The 18,757-nt window shown below is 40.7% G+C and overlaps 1 protein-coding gene across 3 annotated transcripts in view; it reads left to right on the forward strand.

Moving 5' to 3' along the window:
- The first annotated feature begins 3,888 nt into the window (after nt 1-3,888).
- The window catches only part of FMNL2 (formin like 2), a 366,341-nt gene continuing 351,472 nt past the window's right edge, over nt 3,889-18,757 (forward strand). For all 3 annotated transcript variants that reach the window (XM_036743438.1, XM_036743440.1, XM_036743439.1), the window contains exon 1: nt 3,889-4,682. In XM_036743438.1, coding sequence (XP_036599333.1) covers nt 4,566-4,682 — 117 coding nt within the window. In that variant the 5' untranslated portion in view covers nt 3,889-4,565. The remainder of the gene's footprint in view (nt 4,683-18,757) is intronic.

The raw sequence follows: 18,757 nt of genomic DNA on the forward strand, positions 1-18,757 counted from the left end.
TCTTTGCCACACTGTCTTGCCAACTGTACCTACCATACGTTTGGCTCTGCCATAGAATTTTACAGCAGGTAGGAGAATCTTTACCTGTCTTTTGGATGACATACATTTACATACATTAACATTTTCATAGCTTGCCTCTTATCATCTAAGACAGAAAGAGCAAACATAATTACATTTTTAATTTATGGACATGAACATGGAGGCATAGAGTAGTTAAGTGACTTGTACAATATTCTAAAAAAATTGTATCCATTTAATTTGTGTACAGTGACTAAAAAAACTCCCTATATATGTTGGCAATCAATGAACTTGATTTTCTTGTATCAAAGATGTGTTATGCCAGATAAATCCTTGAGGTTATATGAGTCAAAAGTGGTACAGCTTAGAATTCTTACTGGTTTGTAAATGTTCCAGACAGTTTTTCAATCCTCACAACTACGTATACTAGTTTATAAAGAAAAACAGCTTTGAAAGACTTTAGAATTCTGATCAATATCATTACAATCCATGATTCCAGAATGAATCTGAAGATGAATCATGCATCCCACTTCCTGCCAGGGAGCTGACAAACTTAAAATGTAGAACAAGACATACATCTGTATATATAAGACATCCAGCTTATGACAAGGCCAATGTGGGAATTTATTTTGTTTGACTATGCGTATTTATTATAGAGTTTTTTCTTTTTTTAAGTTGCTTAAGGGAAGGGAGTGGGAGAGAAAAATAAATGTTTGTTAATCAGAACAAAATAATAAATTTAAATTTTGGGAAAAAACTTGTTGAAATGGGAAGCTACTAGATAGTGGGCTTCTTCCTCTGGCCCCAGTGGCCACACCCCAGGGGGTCCTCTCCAACCTGGCCCCTCTGCTCTTCCCTTCCCAGAAATTAAATTTACCTTAACAAATCGAGTTGAAGAAATGTTTCCTGATGCTCGTCCCTAGTGTAAAAATTGCTAGTTACAACTCTCATGTCCACCATTCATCTTTCTATTGCCCTTTGAGTCATTTACAATTTTAATTCCTCTGTCATCACCAGGTCCCATAATTTGCTGCCATGCAGCTTTACCTGGTGGACAATACCAGTGGTAAAGAGACGGATTTTTGCGTCAAGGAGCAGTTTGGGATGATTGAAAACACTTTATACTTTCCTAAACACAGATCACATATAATATTCTGGGCCCAGCTTATGACCTGTTATGAGCGCTTATCTATTTGGTGTACAAACACACCAAATAAAAATCTCGGAGGGTTGTTCCTTTGCTTCACTAGAAAGCTGCTCAGTCTTGATAAAAGATGGACAGTATTTCCTTATATTAAAAGCTGAAGAGAGTCTAAATACCTCAAGAGGCTAATCTTGTGGAAACATTTGTTAGGCATGAAGGAAGAATTTCTTTGAAAGTGACTACACTTTTTTGTGGGGTCTCCAAACTCGCTTCCTCTGGCATAGTTTGATAGAGGTCAAAGAGGTGGTAGGCAAATGATTCAGAGTTTCAGTTTCAGTGGCAGTCACAGGCAACAGGAACAACTTATTGAGAAAGCTGGTTCTCTGGGAAATTTTCTTGTTTTTCCGCATTTTGTAGCAACATCTACAACATAGCAGACATAGTTATAACATAGGGCTCCAAAAAAGAATACTTAGCAAAATCTTTGTTGCCTGGTTTTAATTGAGGGAATGCTATTATGTATCTATGTCATTAAAGTAACCTCCTTCACGCCCTGTAATATGTCTGTCTGGGGTCTGTCTGTATATATGTATATTTAAGTATGTGTGTATGAATATTCCCCTCCTCCCTCTCCTAATGTGACTGTACTACAATCTCAGGAATTCCCATGAGCTTTAGAATTCATGTAAGCTTTAATATGCTCCCTCTCGGAGATAGTAATCTGTGTTCTTCTGTGTTCTATATGTTCTAGCACTTAATAATATGTGGTAAATTTAAAAAACTGACTATTTAGGTCACAAACCTGTCAATGACTTTGAACTTCCACTGGTAAAAAATGTACTACACACTTTGTCCTTGGCAGTGAGCTTGTATGAGAAAATAAATGTGATAAGACTTAAGAGAGAAAAAAAGGCCCTGGTCACTGGCAGAAATATGGCCAGAGGAAGTCATAAATGCAACAAACTAGGATTTTTCAACGGCAGAAAATCATTCCTACCATTCCACTGATGGAAGAACCCCTAGGCAAATGCAATCTTGTCCTCCAAGTCAGACACTGTGTATGTATTTAAAACTTACAGATATAGCAATATGTGTCCTAGGACACATGCATTTAGAGATGAGAAGGATCCAAATCTGGGGCTCTTGTTTTCGAATAAAAAAAATGTTTCATTCAGTAAATTCACTTTACTTGTTCTGCCTTTTCTCAATTCTCCAAATAAAGAATTCTATTCTTCTTCCACTTGCCATACTAACATTGCAGTTTCCTTGAACTTAGAAACAATGTTAATGCTATTAAAAAAAAAAATCTCTAAAAATGAATTGGGTGGGGGCCGCTAGGTGGTGAAGTGGATAGAACCCTGACCCTGGAGTCAGGAAGACCTGAGTTCAAATGTGGCCTCAGATACTTACTAGCTATGTGACCCTGGGCAAGTCACTTAATCCTGTTTGCCTCCAAAAAAAAAAAAAAAAGAATTGTGTTTGTAGTTTATATACATGTGTTCAGTAGGAAGATCGGAAGCCAAATCTTGAAATAGACAATATTTTTCTTTGGTGCCCCCAGCTTCTCCTCTGCACTCCTTTTCCCTTTTTGGGGTGAAATCAGTTTTCTTTCCTGTCCCTTGATCAAATCTGCTTTCAAGAAAAAGTTCGATGAAGTTTTTTCAGATTGAAGTCTAAATGGCAAAGTTTAAAGTATTACTTTTACCCAGGACATTTTCATTTCAACCCTCGGGGGTCAATGCCTTAAATCCAATAGGATCTAAAAAAGTATTTATTAACTACCTACTCTATACAACCACAAAGATACAACCATAAACATAAAACCATAAAACTTTTCCTAGGGAAGTCATACTAATGACTGTTGATAAGGCTGACCTCTGATCTTCAACATACTTCACTGGCTCAGTAGTATTGCCTAGTAGTCTTTAGATTGTGAAAGCAATGCTTGATGGGGGGGGTGGGGGAAGAGCCAATGGGGGTTGAAGTCAAACGATCTGGGTTCAGGTTCAACATCTATTGCCACTGACTAGTGGTCTCCAAACCTTGGTTTCATCATCTGTAATACTACTAGCATTATCCACTTCATAGAGTTGTTGTGAGGAAAGTGCTTCCCAAAACTTAATGCTCTATATTATCATTAATTATGTTGTTATGTAGTGTCATTGACAGGTTCGTGACTTTTTATAGTCAGTTTAAATTTACGCATATTATTAAGTGCCGGAACATACAAACCACAGGAGAGCACAGGTAGCGAGCTACCACTGACAAGGAACAATTTAAAACCCTATACATTGTTATTATAAGAGAACCAGGACTGTGTCTCATACACCTGTGTAAGCTCCTAGGACAAACGCGGTATTCAGGCAGCCACTTAGAACTGTACAAAGACAGAGCTGGAGGCTACATCGCAAAATCATCTGGTCCCTTTGTACTTAATTCCTTTTGTTAGTGAGGCTCTCCAGACGCTTCAGTCTCGACCGAGACGACCTTAACTGGATAACTATCATTTCCTCTGCTACGAGAAGGGATCGGAAGGGAAACTCTGGAGTTGGCGCAAATTGACTTTCCAGCGGGTGGGCTCAATCAGGCTTTGTGGAGGAGTTCAGATTCCCGACAGGGGGCGTGGTTACCGCGTGTAACCGCAGCTGGCCGGAACTACGAGTCCCAGCGTGCCCTGGGGCGAGGGGCGGAGCCCAAGGCCCTGGGGGGCGGAGCCTTGGAGAAAAGGGGCATTGTGCTGGGAGCGAGGTGCTGCTGCTGCTGCATTTGTCTGCTTTCCCAGTCGCTCGCGGATCTTTGTGGTATCTTCGGACCGGGGGCTCAGATGTGAATGTGTCAACGGTGGCAGCAGCAACCGCAGTCGGAGACTGATTAGCTGGGGTCGGCGTAGGTGGAGAGGGTGTGTGAAAGAACAGGAGGACCACGCGCGCCCGGGGCCATGCGTGTGTCGGCTCCCGCGGTTTGCTAGCTGGGCTTGGGCGTGGAGGATGGTGCACCATGCCGAGAGGATCCAGGCGCCTTAACGATACCTCCCGAAGAAAAGAGGTCCGGGTTGTGCACGGGAGGAGGGAGAACCGCAGGCGAAAGCATGAAGGTGGAAGGAGGCAGGTTCCACTTTGAGCGCTGCTAGAGGGAGACCTCGCTCTTCGACCAGCACGTTCGCCTCTCTCCTCTCTCGGGCGGGTGGAAGGGGGGTTTGAAGCAGGAGGGGGGCTACGGGTGGGCGACGGAGGAGGTGGGATAGGGAGGTGCGGAGGAGGGGGGGATAACGGGGAGAGAGAGAGAGAGTGAGAGAAGGCGAGAGAGCGAGGGGAGGGCTCGTGCGGTGCATTTTTGATCTCATACACGGACGAGAAGGGGGGCTGGAGGAGAAATCCCCCCCGGCTCCGAAAAGCGGCTCACCATGGGGAATGCAGGGAGCATGGATTCTCAGCAGACTGATTTCAGGGCGCACAACATGCCTTTGAAGCTGCCAATGCCCGAGCCAGGTGAACTGGAGGAGAGATTTGCGGTGGTCTTGGTAAGTAAGAAGCGGCCAAATATGTTGTACACATAACAATGCCCATTTAGGTTATGGTGAAGCAGAACCCTTTCCCCTTCGGTACTGCTCCTTTCTTTTCTCCTCTTTCCCTGAAAAAACAATTTTGGGGGGGGGGCGGGAGAGAGGAATGGAGGGGAGCCGGGGGAGGTTCCTTGCTTTCCACCTTCCACTATCTCTTACCGCCTCTCCCCTAGTCCTCCTTCCTCGCCCCTGGACCCGTCTCCCCATAGACCGAGGCTCCCAAGAGGTGGGTGAGGGTGGCACTGCCTGGGCTTCTTAGTCCCGGGCACTTTTCACTGAAGGAGCCGAGCTTGCTCCTGCGAGCCTCTCTTCCCCCCATTGTCTGGAGAAAAGGAGGCAGCTTGCGGATCGTGCGCCCGGGGGAGGGTGTGTGTGTGTGTGTGTGTGTGTGTGTGTGTGTGTATAAGGAAGGCGGAGAGGGGCCCCCTGGCATGAGGAGAAGGGGGGCTGTTGTCCTGGAGCTCTTTTTCTTTTTAAACACCCACAAAACCCAGACAGCACCCGCAAATGCCACCGTCTGTACCTCCAACCACTTTGCACTGACCAATGGGGTCCCCGCCCAGGCCCGCTGGCCTCTGACTGGCTTTGTACTGGGGAAGATGCGGCCCATGTGGCTGTAGAAGCGCGAATGGGGGCCACCCGGGAGAAGCAAAGTTATTCTGTCTCGGCCTTTCCGCAGCTGTGGCCAAGCCCCCTGCCGCTAGTTCCTCCTCATCTCGGAGGAAGAGTGGTCTGCATCTCCTTTGCCAAGTGGAAAAAGAAAAGGACAATCCCTAAGCATAGCCCCCCTGAAAGTTAGGAGTGGCTGATCCGAAATAAGAAACAAATTATCAGGGAGACGCTCTGCATTGAATGGGCTTTGTTTGGTCTTAAGCTTTGAGGGCACAAAAAATGTGTAGTTTTGCGGGGAGCTGCTTCAGGTTTCTCTCTGTCTTAACTCATTAAACAGCCTGTCCCGTCCTCCTCCCATAGTCTCCTTTCAACTCCTCTCCTTCCCAACTCTTTTCCTCAGCTGTCTAGCATCTTGGAATCTTGCCCCTTTGACAAAAACCTTTCCTTCTCTTTTGGTTATTGGCACCAAAGTTTCTCACCATCTCCTGCTGTTGGCCTAGGAGAGAACAGATTAGAAAGAACAGGTTATGGCAACACTTTTCCCCTTTCCATTCAGAGATGTGGAGAGGAACTGGGTCCAAGTTCTTGGACTCTGACATATTTAAGCAGTCAGGTGCCCCAAAGGCATCTAGACCCTCTGGGGAGGGGCTGTGGAGGAAGAGGGTACAAGCAGGGTTTTATAGCTTCCTTTTCTTTTCATCTTTAGGTGTGCTATTTCAGCTTCTGCCCCCTTTCTTATTTGGAAGTCAATAAGCGGCTGAGAGTCTAGGTTTTGAGAAAAACTTGGCTAAAGGCAAATGATAGATTGCCTCGCTGTCTTTCGTCTTCCTGGTTGTTTAGGGTGTCTGCTTTGAAGAAGGACCTCTGAGGGAAGCCACTGGAGATAAAACTGCATTTTCTGGGGTGTAGGATTACTGTACCCTGGACTTTGTTGTCTGTGACGTTTTATTCCCATTCCATAGGCCTTTAAAAGGGGGCCATTTGCTATGGAGATCAACATTGTGAACTGTGACTTTCTTCTGTCCTGCATGCACAGCCATACAGGAGAATGCTGTTTTACACCACCTAGAAACTGTAGTGAGGCGGTGAGACTGCATTCACTGTCTTGCCCTGTACCTTCTGTGATCTCCTGCAGCTGCTCCCACAGTTAAAGATGGGTTACTAGGAAGTGAAACATCATAGTCCTAATTACCTCTCTGGGCAGTCTGGACACATTCTTGACCTGCCTTTTTGGAGAGAAGCATGTTCTCTGTACAAAACCTTCTTCCCAACAAACATGTGGTCCCTATCTCACCTCCTGGTCTTATGTAGTTTGCCTATCCCCACTGTGGGTTTGTGTGGGTGTGTGTGGATACTTGTGGTAGAAGGGGCAGTGACACAAACAAACCAGCCATAATAATAGCAATTTAATTAACTTTGGCTCATCTGGACAATTATTTTTTTATATGAGCCTTCAGCATTTCTGTCAATTAATAACATATGGCATGGATTAATCTTTAAGAAATGGATGACCAGGGATGAGGGAGGTGAGTTTTTGTTAATGTTCTCTCAAGCGGTTAGATTCCTCATGTGACCATTCGTGTTTTTATGTTCAGAGTACCTTGGGGCAGTGGTTGTTGCTGTGGCTACTTCTGCTGTACGATGCGTCACGCACAGTTGCTGGATACATTTTCTTTCTTAGTTGTTTACAAAATTTTTAGCCTCTAAAAGTAAAATACATCAAATCTGACCTTCTTGTTAGGATGGACAAAACTTAGGGAAGTCTTGGTTTATGGGCCTCTTATAGGGATATACTTGAGCCTCTGGAGCCCTGCTTAGTGGTCTTAGAAAACCTGGCAGGCTGCTCTCTGAGAAAATAGGATGAGAGCAACACTTAGAGCACTAAAGGCACTGAAGGTGGTCCCACGTAGAACAGTTTTCCTCCCAGTGAGTGTTTTCCTGAAATTTCTACATATGACCCTGTATACTTTGCAAAGGCAAATGTTTGAGGACTGCTCAGTCAGACTATTTTAATTTTTGGCATCAAATTGGAAGGACAAAGGCCGAGGTGGAAGATTTGTAGAGAGACTGCCAAGGGATTATATTGGCATATCAACATAACTTTATTAGCTTCCATGTCTAATGTCTAGTAAAGCTCACAAAAACCTGTGGTGCAGAAAACAAGCTAGTAATGCTGTTCAAAAATGTGTGCCTTTGTAACACGAAGGCAACGTCAACATTTGAAGCAGTCTTGCCATAGAAAAAGTTCCTTTTTCCCTCTGGCCTTTGGATTATTTACACCCCTGGGGAAAGGAGAATAAAAGATAAGGTGACAAATACATAGGTTATTTCTGGTTAGATGCAGTCAGTGCTATCAAATCATAAAAGAGAACGAAACCTCCTCAGTGAATGAGCCTCCCAACAGTGTTCCAGTTAGAATGGTATTATGATTATATGTGTTAATTGAATCAGTCTGTTTTGAATTGGTTGGTCTGGGCGGAAGGGAAGTGGAGTGAAGAGTATACTCTTGTATTAGGATCAGTGAAGTTTATGGGAAGGCCAGGTTTATAGGATAAATGAACTAGTAGTAGTAGTTCTTATAGGCAAAGGGTCATCCAAATGATGACCAAATTTTAAAAAAACTAATGGGCTAGAGAAGGAAATCACCATTCACAGTCAACTCTCCTCAGCTTTATTTTAGGTGTGATCTAGATCAAAATATAGTAATGTTCATGATCTCCAGCATCCCTAGTTTAAAAATAAAAGATTGTATATGACTTTATGTGATAGCTTGACTTAATAGGCATCTGTAAAATGTAAATAATACCATCACTTATATCACAGGGTTATTGTGAGGATCAAATGAGATAATCTATGTAAAGTGCTTTGCAAATCTTTATATAATGCAAAGCAATATATAATATTAGCTATTATTATTGTTAGGTATCAAATTTATCTTTATTCCAGGGCTGTGAAGTGGTAGTCCCTAGTCTGCATTTTTTCAAGGCGGCTCTGACGGATGGTAACACCTATCTAAGTATGTTAATGTGACTGAAAAGACAGGCACAAATATTATGTGCCTAACTTTCCTTTCTGTACTGGGCATTTTTTTCCTGAGCCTGGGTACTGTTTGTCACTTTGCTCGGTGCATCTAGACTAGGTTCAATACAATCTTCAAGGCCTTTGCCCAGAAAGAGCCATCCCCCAATATTTTGGCCTTTCTGAGTTTCAGAAGGAAGGATCATTTTTATTTATTTCTCCATTCTTGTAGCACAGAAAAAAATGGAGCAGCTAAAGAGAGTAAGAATAAAGCCGCTCATGCAAGCAGATCTAAAAATATAGGTTAAGAGCTACTGGATAGCTTAGGGAATTGGCTTTCTAATGTTGGATAATGAGAACTGCTTTTGCTTTCAATTAAATTTACCGGGCTCCCTTTTTAGTTTTTATACTTAACCCACTAATAGTAAATTGAGGTTGTCAAGCTCAGGGTGCTAAAGAAAAGACACCTTGGAGGAGGCCCAGGAATCCTGTGATTTGCTCTTAGGGAGACTTAGGGTTCAGGACACTGAGACTAGGACACGAAGCCTTTAATCACTTGGGCTTAAGTTAGAACTGTGTCCAAGGTTAAGGATTTTTTAAAAGTTGGTTTTATTGGTGCCCTAAGTGAAATACCTTTGGACTTTTTACCTTAGGTCTCAGTAGATTGACGTCATAAAGCTATTGTCCTGGTCTCTAATTTCATTTGCAACTTTCACTATGGAATGAATCTAGTATCCTAGTCTAGGGGTTATTCTGCAATGGCAGAATTGAAGTACCTTGTATGGGAAACTTCCCTGTCCTTTCTGGGCTGAATCTTTTAAATAAATGGGCATGAAGTCTCCAGTCATTGGGCTTGTCATTCAGATACCTAAACTCCAAATACTGATTACTTGTGAAAGGAACAAGGAAGGTCAAGTTGTAACATTTGTTAAGTTTTCCTCTCTGAAATTACTCTCTTTCAACACCTTCCAAGGAAAGCAAATGCCATGAAGTCTGTTTCGCAGATGGATTGGCAGGGACTCATTGAACCATCAGCTTCTACTCGCTGATTTGTTGGAAGGCATACCCTGGGAGAGAGAGACATCTCCCTTCACCCGGTTTTGGACTTTCTCTAGATAGTGTCAAGCGGAGCCATCTTATCCTTGGAGATGTTAGGGATTATCAAGCATCATCTGAAAGCCTTCCAAATGAGAGCCATTTATTATTTTTCCTACCTGTCTTTCAAGACCCAGATCAAATCCTACCTCTTCTAAGATGCATTCCTTCATCCATGCCAACTGAAGGAGCTCTCTCTTCTCTGAAATAATGGATGTTATTTGTTCCCTCTCCTATGACACCATATCCTTCTTTGTGTTATAATTATTTGTGTCTTTTCTCCCTTTCTGCTTCCTATATCAAATAAGATTATGTATAAAATACTTTGTAAGCCTTAAAGTGCTGTATAAAGGTTAGTCATCATAACCATCACCATCATCATCATCATCAGCTTCTTGAGTGCAGGAATGGTGTCCTGTTTACCTCTGTGTTCATCTGCCATGGTGCCTTTCACATAGCAGGCTCTTAATAAACACCTATTAAATTGAATTATTAAACTTCTGTGGTTATATCTCTAAAAACAGTGATCTGTTTATGAATATGGGATAGTTATAGAGATGATTCAGTAACTAGCTTCCAGTAGAAGAAAGTGATTGAAGGTTTTTGCACAACTTTAGGCAAGGGAAAAGAGGTTGGTATTTCTGCAAGAGTCAAGAAACCTGGGTTCTCATTCCATATCTGCTATTAATTTAATGTAACCTTTGGCAAATCACAACTTCTGGGTCTCAGTCTCATCAGCAGTAAATAGGGATATGAGAAGCGTCTTGGCGTAGTACATGGAGAGGGCTGCTTTTGGAATCAGGAAACCCTGGGTTCAGGTCCTGCCCCTTACATATATTAGCTGTGTGACCTTGGGCAAATTACTGCCCTGGACAACTCTCCAGTACTGTAAGATACAACCAGATTGTCATGCTGCAGGCTGAGACATCCCCCGAACTCATGAACTCAGAGATATGGACTAAAACAAGGAGTGTTACTACTTGTCTTCTTATTCCTAGAGTTGCTGTGAATTTTGAGTGATTATGAGAACATTTTGAAGCATATAAAACACTATACAAAATGTAAGGAAGTTTTTATTCATTAACTTTTTTCCAACTATTTGAAAGGTTATCTTGTGGAGTAAATAATAGTCTTTTTCTATATTTGTTCCTGAGGATGGAACTAGGGCCAGTATGAGAAGTTGCTTTTGGCTAAATCTGAAGTAGAACTTTGTAACAAGTGTAATTACTCTAAAACATAATTCCTCCCAAAGTAGTGAGCTCCCCATCAAAATGATGGATGCCCATCTTTCAGTCCACTTTCAGCTAGAGCATGATATAATTATTTAAAATAAGTTGCTGAGGGAATGCAGAGAAAGAATGATTTTAAAAATTCCCATAAAATTTTGGAACCCAAGGGAAATGGTGAATAATTATAGGGGAAGAAATTGAGCATTTAGCTGAAGGAGAAATACTAAAGAACTGATTCTGATACGAAGTGGCAGGCTGGACTAGATGCCCTATAAGCTTTTTATAGTCTAATTCTTTTATTCAAGTAAGGGATACTGTCCCTCCATGATAAGGGGCAAGTCTGCCGCCTTAAAGTTCTGGTGTTATGAAATCTGAAAGTTGCAAGGTATCTTAGATGTCATCTTATGACTGAAGAGCTGTGGGTTAAAGGGGAGGGGAAAAAGTCACTTAAAACAAACAACAAATAGCTTGCAAAGGCTGACAGAAACCCCCCTCCCCCCAGTCCCTTGATTTTGATGAATACATGATCCTCCCAGAAAAAAGGTGAAGTTATGTATAGATGGGACTCTTCCTGACTTTCAGATTGAATAAGTAATGCTGAGACAGTAAATATGGCAGCAAAACTGGGAAGCTTAGTTGATCATCTCTGAATTTCCGAGGAGAAAATGGCTCATCCCGAAGAGAAAGAAGACTTCAGGAACAAGGGTGTGAGTGAAAAGCTATGTGGTTATTTGAGGAAAACCTCTTAGGTCATTAATTAAACAAACATAGGAACCTTTTGCCCAAATAGGTTCCCCTGCCAAGGCTTTTCTTCTAATAGATATTGGGAAATTTCTGGCTTTCACATCATGAATAAGTGTGTCCACAAGCTTTAGGTTCTCATCTATAAAGAGTCACATATAAGACTGCTCCAGCAGGGTATAAGTGAAATGTGTGCCTCCATCCCTTCAAACTGTAGGAACTCAAGGTATTGAGACACCTTTCTTTTTTATTCCCCCTTCCCTGCTGTTTAAAATATGTGTCTGCTCCGTATGCAGGGTGGTCCTCTCTCCTTTTGTCAAAATACTTAACCAAACATTCTGCTCTTTCACACTGATACCACAGTTTGAAAATGTTATCTGGGAGGAGCTGGTTGGCTAAAGCCTTGCCTAATGAACTGCCATTGACCACTGGCCCATAAATGTATGCCGAAGTAACCCTGAATCCTTGGCATGTGAGATTCCATGTTTGTTCCTGTTTGGAATATAACTTGGTAAAGCCAAATGTTGTTCTGAACCTTTTTTTAAAGGAGTGTTGAAAAGAAACTTGGACCATGGGGGTTTGGGCTCGTGGGTGGCCACCATTGTGGCAAACTTTATGTGCTTTTGTGGAAATTCTGAATGTTTCCCCTGATCAGATCTACAGTGTTCCTCTGTCATGTGTACCTGATTTGAATGACTTTTGTTTCACAAGTATCCAAAGCCTATCTGCTCCTGTTTGAATTATAAAAGCTTTGTGTCCAGCTGGGTTAAGGGAGGCCACAGCAGCCTCTGTTTAAAATCTTTATTCCTGGAATAAATTAAGTCCTTGAAGGGAGCATTGCAAGGGGTTAAGGATGAAACAGTACTAGTTTCTGTCTCTCTTCCTTAACACTATGCATATAGATCCCTGTGGCTGTTGGCTTTTGGAAGCAATGGTGTTTAGATCCATTTATCTCTAGGGGTAATCTTACTCAATTTGCTTTTGTGCAGTAGATGGTGCCAATGGCTTGGTTTATCTTAAGTTTTTGGCTTTGGTAAAGCTATCAAATTATTCACATTTTTGGCTCTATGCCCTGTGCTGAAGTGCTCAGGTATGACAGTTGCTGCTTGAAATAACTAAGATTCTGAATTTCTCCATGAGACTAAGTGTGTAATTCTGGAGGCTGACTCCTTTTTTTCTTTCTGTTTTGTTTGTTTGTATTTTGGTCATATAAATACACCATCTAGAATATGGGCTACTTATTACATAAAATAAGATAATGAAAGGGATGCACAGGAGAAATGGCTTTTAAAAGAGTCCCACAAATTCTTTGAACCAGAGTGAAAAGGTGAATGATTGTAGGGTAAGGAATTGAACACTCAGTTAAGAAATTAGAGCAAATTAGAAAAATGAAAGAGAAATTAAAGAGAGGATCCATTCCTCTTTAAAAAATTATAGAATGTTAGAATTGAAAGAGACCTTAGAGGCCATCTAACGCAGTGCTTTCATTTTACTGATAAGGAAACTGAAGCCCAGAGAGATTAAATGATTTCCTTGTTAGATCACCCAGCTAGTTAGAGGCAGATCCAGGATCAGAACCCAAGAACCTTAGTTCTCTGTTCAGTGTTTTTTTTCTGCTGCAGAATGCTAGAGTTCTCATCCATCTGTGTGACCTCCATTATCTGAGTGACTTTCAGTAAGTTACTTACCTTCCCTGGAGCTCAGTTTTCCTTTAAAAAATAAGGAGTTTGGTCTAGAAGATCTCTAAAATCCCATCAGCTCAAATATTCCATGATCTTAAGAATTAATTATAGAAGGGACGCTCGATAGTGGGTTGAATAGTGGCCATTCATCTGGCTATTTAAGTAATAACAAGTAAGCAGGACAAAGAGACCACTACATATGGTGCCCATGCTAGCCACCATGCAAAGCCGATTGGACTTGGTCTTTCCTCCACTTTCAGTCCAAAGTGGACAGAAGTAATACAAACATCTAATAAAAGTTCTTTGTATTATGGCTAAAGACTGAGTGCTGGCCTCCTGACCACAGCAGGGGAAAAAAAGTTACAAATGAATTAATTATGCTTTGGCATTTATTCCTATTTCCAAGGCTAATTATTTGTTGGTTTTTATTCAGACCTTTTACGTGATCTGAGACTTGATAATATTTGAGCCTGCTTTCTTGGTTTGAAAATATAAGGCCTGTGAAATTGAAGCGTACTTGTGAAATGCAAACAGTTTTTTTATTAGGGGTGTGTAATGTAGACATATTCATACTTAGAGAAGTAATTATCTTTAGGGAAAGAAATATTAGTAGAACAAGTCAAAAATTGAATGGTTATTCTTTGTTACCATGGACCCTACTGAATTATAAAATGTTAAAGCTGGAAAGAACCTTTGAAATGATCTGATCCAACCCTTCATTTTATAGATAAGCCCAGAGAGAAGAGGTGATTGTTCAAGGTTATCTAGCTAGTTAGTGATACAGCTGGATGTAGAATGCAGGTCTCTTGACTTCCTTCCACTACACCACATCACCTCATTAGTCAGCTCTCATTAGCTGGTATGATGTGTTGGCAAATACCCGTTTCTATAATTCGTCATCTTTAGTGGTTTGGGCATTGTAGATAGCGTGTGTGTGTGTGTGTGTGTGTGTGTGTGTGTGTGGCAGAAATGTAGAAGGAGGGAAAATTGCAGCCTCATTTCCACTTAGGGATTTCAGTAAGTCCTTGAAGAATGGTGCTTGTCTGTATGATAAAAGAAGGCCCTTCTGTAATTGGCCATAGAATGATAAAAAGCGAAGGAGAGGAACATTTTTTATACTGGACTATAGATTATAGATTCATTGTTGTGGGGAATGGGGAAAGGGAGGTGGGTGGCAGAGGAGGATGAGTAAGAGAATGTACATGACTAGCTTTAGAAGCAGAGAGAATTATGGGAGGTCTCCTCTGCCATCCATGGACAGTGATCTCATTCAGCTTTGGGGCATCAGAAAACGAAGTATTGTGGGAACTAATATCAGCTGGAAAAATTAAATGTAGGCAACAGGATTAGACTTGTACTCAAGCGGCACCTTTACAAGTTATATACAGTTTGCTCAATTAAAATTTGCCTTGAATTAGTTTATTTCTAGGTAGCAGGAAGACCGTCATTAATTTAGAATTAAATGTAGCAAAGGAACTTTGGAATGATCTACTCCAACCCTTTATTCTACCCCAGAGAGAAGGGAGAGATTGCAACCAACCAAGTGCAAATCTGAATTGACCTGGGAATGTTCAAAAGAACCTCTCCATTGGGTAGTAAAAGTGGAAAGTTTTAAAAACTAGCTTGGGATCACCCTTATACTCGAGGATTTTTGATTAGTGGAATTAGGAGATCATTTTACATGTAGAAGCTCAGCACATCTCAATTCTGCCAAGAGGGCCTTTGTCTGAAAACTATATTAATCTGAGGATCTTTAGGAATTCTTGAACCTGAGTAAGGAATAACTTCCAAACTACTAGAGCCATCCTAAAGAGAAATGGCTGCCTTAGAAGGTAGTGGGTTTGCCCTTGTTGGAGCTCTTTAAGCAAGGACTGGATGACCATTTGTCAGTCACCTTTTTCAGATATGGGTTCCACTATAGAATCCCTGAGATCCCCTCCCATTCTGAAATTCTTTGATTCTGACCAAAAGATTGTTTCTGAGACCAGCTTTAACTGAAACTAGCTCAGCCTTGGATGTATTGGGAGTCATTCATTTGTCTCTGATTATCTTAGAAATTCTGTATTCTATATAATCTATTGTTGTTCAGTCATTTTTCAGTTATGTCTGACTCTTTGTGACCCCATTTGGTTTGTTTGTTTTTTTTTTGGCAGAGATACTGGAGTGGTTTGCCATTTTCTTCTCCAGCTCATTTTCTAGCTGAGGAAACTCAGGCAAACAGGGTTAAGTGACTTGCCAAGGGTCATACAGCTAGTAAGTCTGAGGTCCAGTTTGAACTCAGGAAGATGAGTCTTCCTGACTCTAGGCCTGTGGCTCTATCCACCTAGCTGCCCTTATACATTTTTATATACACACTAAATTTTCTGAGTTTTATAATTCTTTTTGGACAGGCTTTATTTTAGTTGGGAAAAGGACTAGAAAAAAGTAGTACTCATCACCTAGTTGTCTTCTCCACCTTTAAAAGTAGGAAAACAAATCTGGATTTATTTTTTTTTTTTGCATTAGTTTGTATTTAGGTAGTATCTAGATAGATAGGAAGATCTGAATTTGAAAGCTGCCTCAGATACTTGTTAGCAGCTGTGTGATTCTTGGCAAAGCGTCCAACCTTTCATGCTTACTACACATTATCGCTTGGAGGATCAAATGAGATAATGTGTATATATGTACACACACACATATGTGTATATATATGAAGTGACTTGAAAGCCTTAAAGTACTTCATAAAGTTAGCCATTATTATTATCTTGCCCTAATCCACATTTAAAATGAGTAGATTAATTATTATTAAATAACTTGTCGTTTTTATCATCCCCAAAATGATACCACAATTTCTTAGGCTGCGTTTTCCTACCTTTTTTTCGTTGGTAATTGTAGAAGTTGGAGAATTTTTAAAGATCACTCTAGAAAAGAAATTCTATTTATATTTTCTAATAGTTTTGTTGAATTAGACTTAGCCCCTTATCTTTGATCCTCTTCATAAATTACTTGACTCCACATTTTGAGTGAACAAACATATCCTAAAAGAAAAAAAATTGCCACAGGATTGTTCCTAATGCTCCTCTTCTAAATGATCCAAGCAGTGAGGTTTCCACCACTACTATTGGGAGACTTCCAAACCCAACTACCCTCATTATTGGGAAATACTAACATTCAAACTCGTTTTCCATTGCTCATTGTCTTCCTATTGCATCCACTTATATCATTATTGAAAGTGAAGCTACAGGAAATGTTTAACTATTTAGGTTTTTCGGGTTTTTGCCAAGCTGCATAGTAGGTCATCAGAAAGGTCATCAGAAAGCAACTTATACATACCATGTTGTAGATTTTCAGTACAAGTTCAGGAACCCACCTAAGAGGACTTTATACACTAAGAGAATGAATAGGGTATATGTCTTTTCAGTGCTTGGCTGGGATTCAATATGATTTCAGGAACAACTTGAGAGCGCCAATACTTAACATGCTCCTTTCCTTTATGCATCACATTGCCACCCCTTCTTTCTCTGAAGGCCATTTGCTGGTCAACACCACCACAGCTGGAAATAATTGATATTGTTTTCCTCCAGACTAATTTCTAGTGCGTAATTTAGTACTCTGCATACAATAGATGCCGAATTAATGTTTGTTGAATAAATGAATCTCTCAATTTCTTTAGCTCTTTTTCTCTTCCTCCCCTAGTACTCACACTTGGACACAGGAATCTGTGGGTTCTAGCCAGCAAGATATAGTTGAAACAATATAGAGTTAGAAGAGTCAGGAGATCTGAGAGAGTTGGCTACTAAGTTGATTCTTTTACTTCTCTGGGCCTTTTTTCTCATCTGTCATATGAAGGTAATGGATTAGACTTTGGAAATTTTATTTTAGCTCTAATATTCTGTATATTTTAGAAATCTTTGATTGGGTCACTATTGTTTTCAGCGATTCCCCATGGCTACCATTTTACCCTTTCAGCCTTTTCTTTGAGCCTCTACTTTAGCCAAATTGGTCTTTTTATTGTCTCTTGTATATGTCTAATCAGTCAGCCAATTAGCATTTAACACTCAGAACATAAAGGCAAAGGGGAAAAAGTCCCTGCCTCCAAGGAGCTTGCATTCGAATGAGGAAGATAACATGTGCATATATCAATGTGTACACAATATACACAAAATGAATACAAGGTATCTTTCCAACCGTTTTGCTAGCATCAGATCTTTTGCTTGGAGTGCCAGATCTCTTCCTTTTGGATGATTCAACTTATAGCTGTCCTTCATGGTCCAGTTTAAATCCCTGCTTATGGACAGCAGAGACATTCCCTGATCATCATAGCACAAAGTGATCTCTCCCTCTGTTTCTACTGTAAGTCGTGTTGTTTGTATCATAATCACCACAGTGATGGTACTTAGAATTTATAGCCCAAGTATGAACAGTGATTGTGAAGATGGGACTGGTTTTGTGTAGTTCTCAGTTAGTCCCATTATGCTTCATATGTTTTATCTCATCACATGTATGCCTGTGTCTTAATATGACCAACTAGAGAATATAAACCTTTTGTGGTCAAGGATTCAGTCTTAGGTTTCTTTTTGTTCACCTAGTTTACCTACTGTGTAACCAAGTAAGTATCAGGTCCTTATATGCTTAATATCAAATTGGATTTAAAGTGTTAAAGTATTAGATAAAAGTAGTACCTAGAAGAGTAGCAAGAATAGCCCTAAGATGCATGTAAAAAACAACCTCATTCACCACATTGGGCTGCCTATTGCTGGGTGTGCATAATATGTTATTGTTTTGAAATGAAACTTTGTTAGGTTGATAGTGACAGCGAAATGGAGGTCATGTTTCATTGTCACTTACAGGAAGACCAGTGGATTTGGAGAAGGGGAGGAAGAGGGAAACTGAAAGGGCCAAAGAACAGCAGTGGTTTTGTAGCCTTGCCAGATTGGTAGGCTGTGTTGTAATGTGGTGAAGCAAGTGGGTAAAGTACTAGGGAAGACTTTCATAAAGGAAAAAAAAATCTTCCCTCCAAGCACTTTTCTGGTTTGTTTGGTGTGAGACATTGATAAAGTTTTAGCCTTGTGTCTGTCTTCTGAGTTAATATCATTGAAATTTTGTACTCAGTGTATTTAGGAGGAATTTATTTGTTCTTTCAACAGACGCTTATTGAATGCACATTACAGAATACAAAAAAGTATATATGTCTATATGTATACACACAAACACGTTACATATACATGTGTCTGTCTGTATCTATCTACACACCTGTGCCTATGCTTATACTTTACAGTATCTAGCAAAGAAGTATGAGCTTGACCTTGAGAGATTTTAAGTTAATCATGAAACAGTAGAAAAATGAAAATCATAAATGCCAAATAGGTAATACATTACAAGAAGTATTTGGGAGGAAGGAGTTATCACTTTCTGCTAAAGGAGACTTGATTAAGGTGGTAGGTCTTAAACCTGAGTCTTGAGTCAGGCATTAGAATCCTGAGATGCTAAATGGTTCCTAGTGCAAGTGGTCCACATGTTTCACTGTGTTGTATTATGCTGCTCTGCTGATATGATGCTGCCTAAAAACTCCTATCCTCTGCTTCTGTATTTCAGCTAATCTGACCTAGTTGCTTTTCCTCTTACACAATGTTCCGTCAGTAGGCCTTTGCCCTACCAGTTTCTCATGCTTAGGCTA

Source organism: Trichosurus vulpecula, chromosome 2, assembly GCF_011100635.1.
Source record: "Trichosurus vulpecula isolate mTriVul1 chromosome 2, mTriVul1.pri, whole genome shotgun sequence".
Taxonomy (NCBI): Eukaryota; Metazoa; Chordata; class Mammalia; order Diprotodontia; family Phalangeridae; genus Trichosurus; species Trichosurus vulpecula.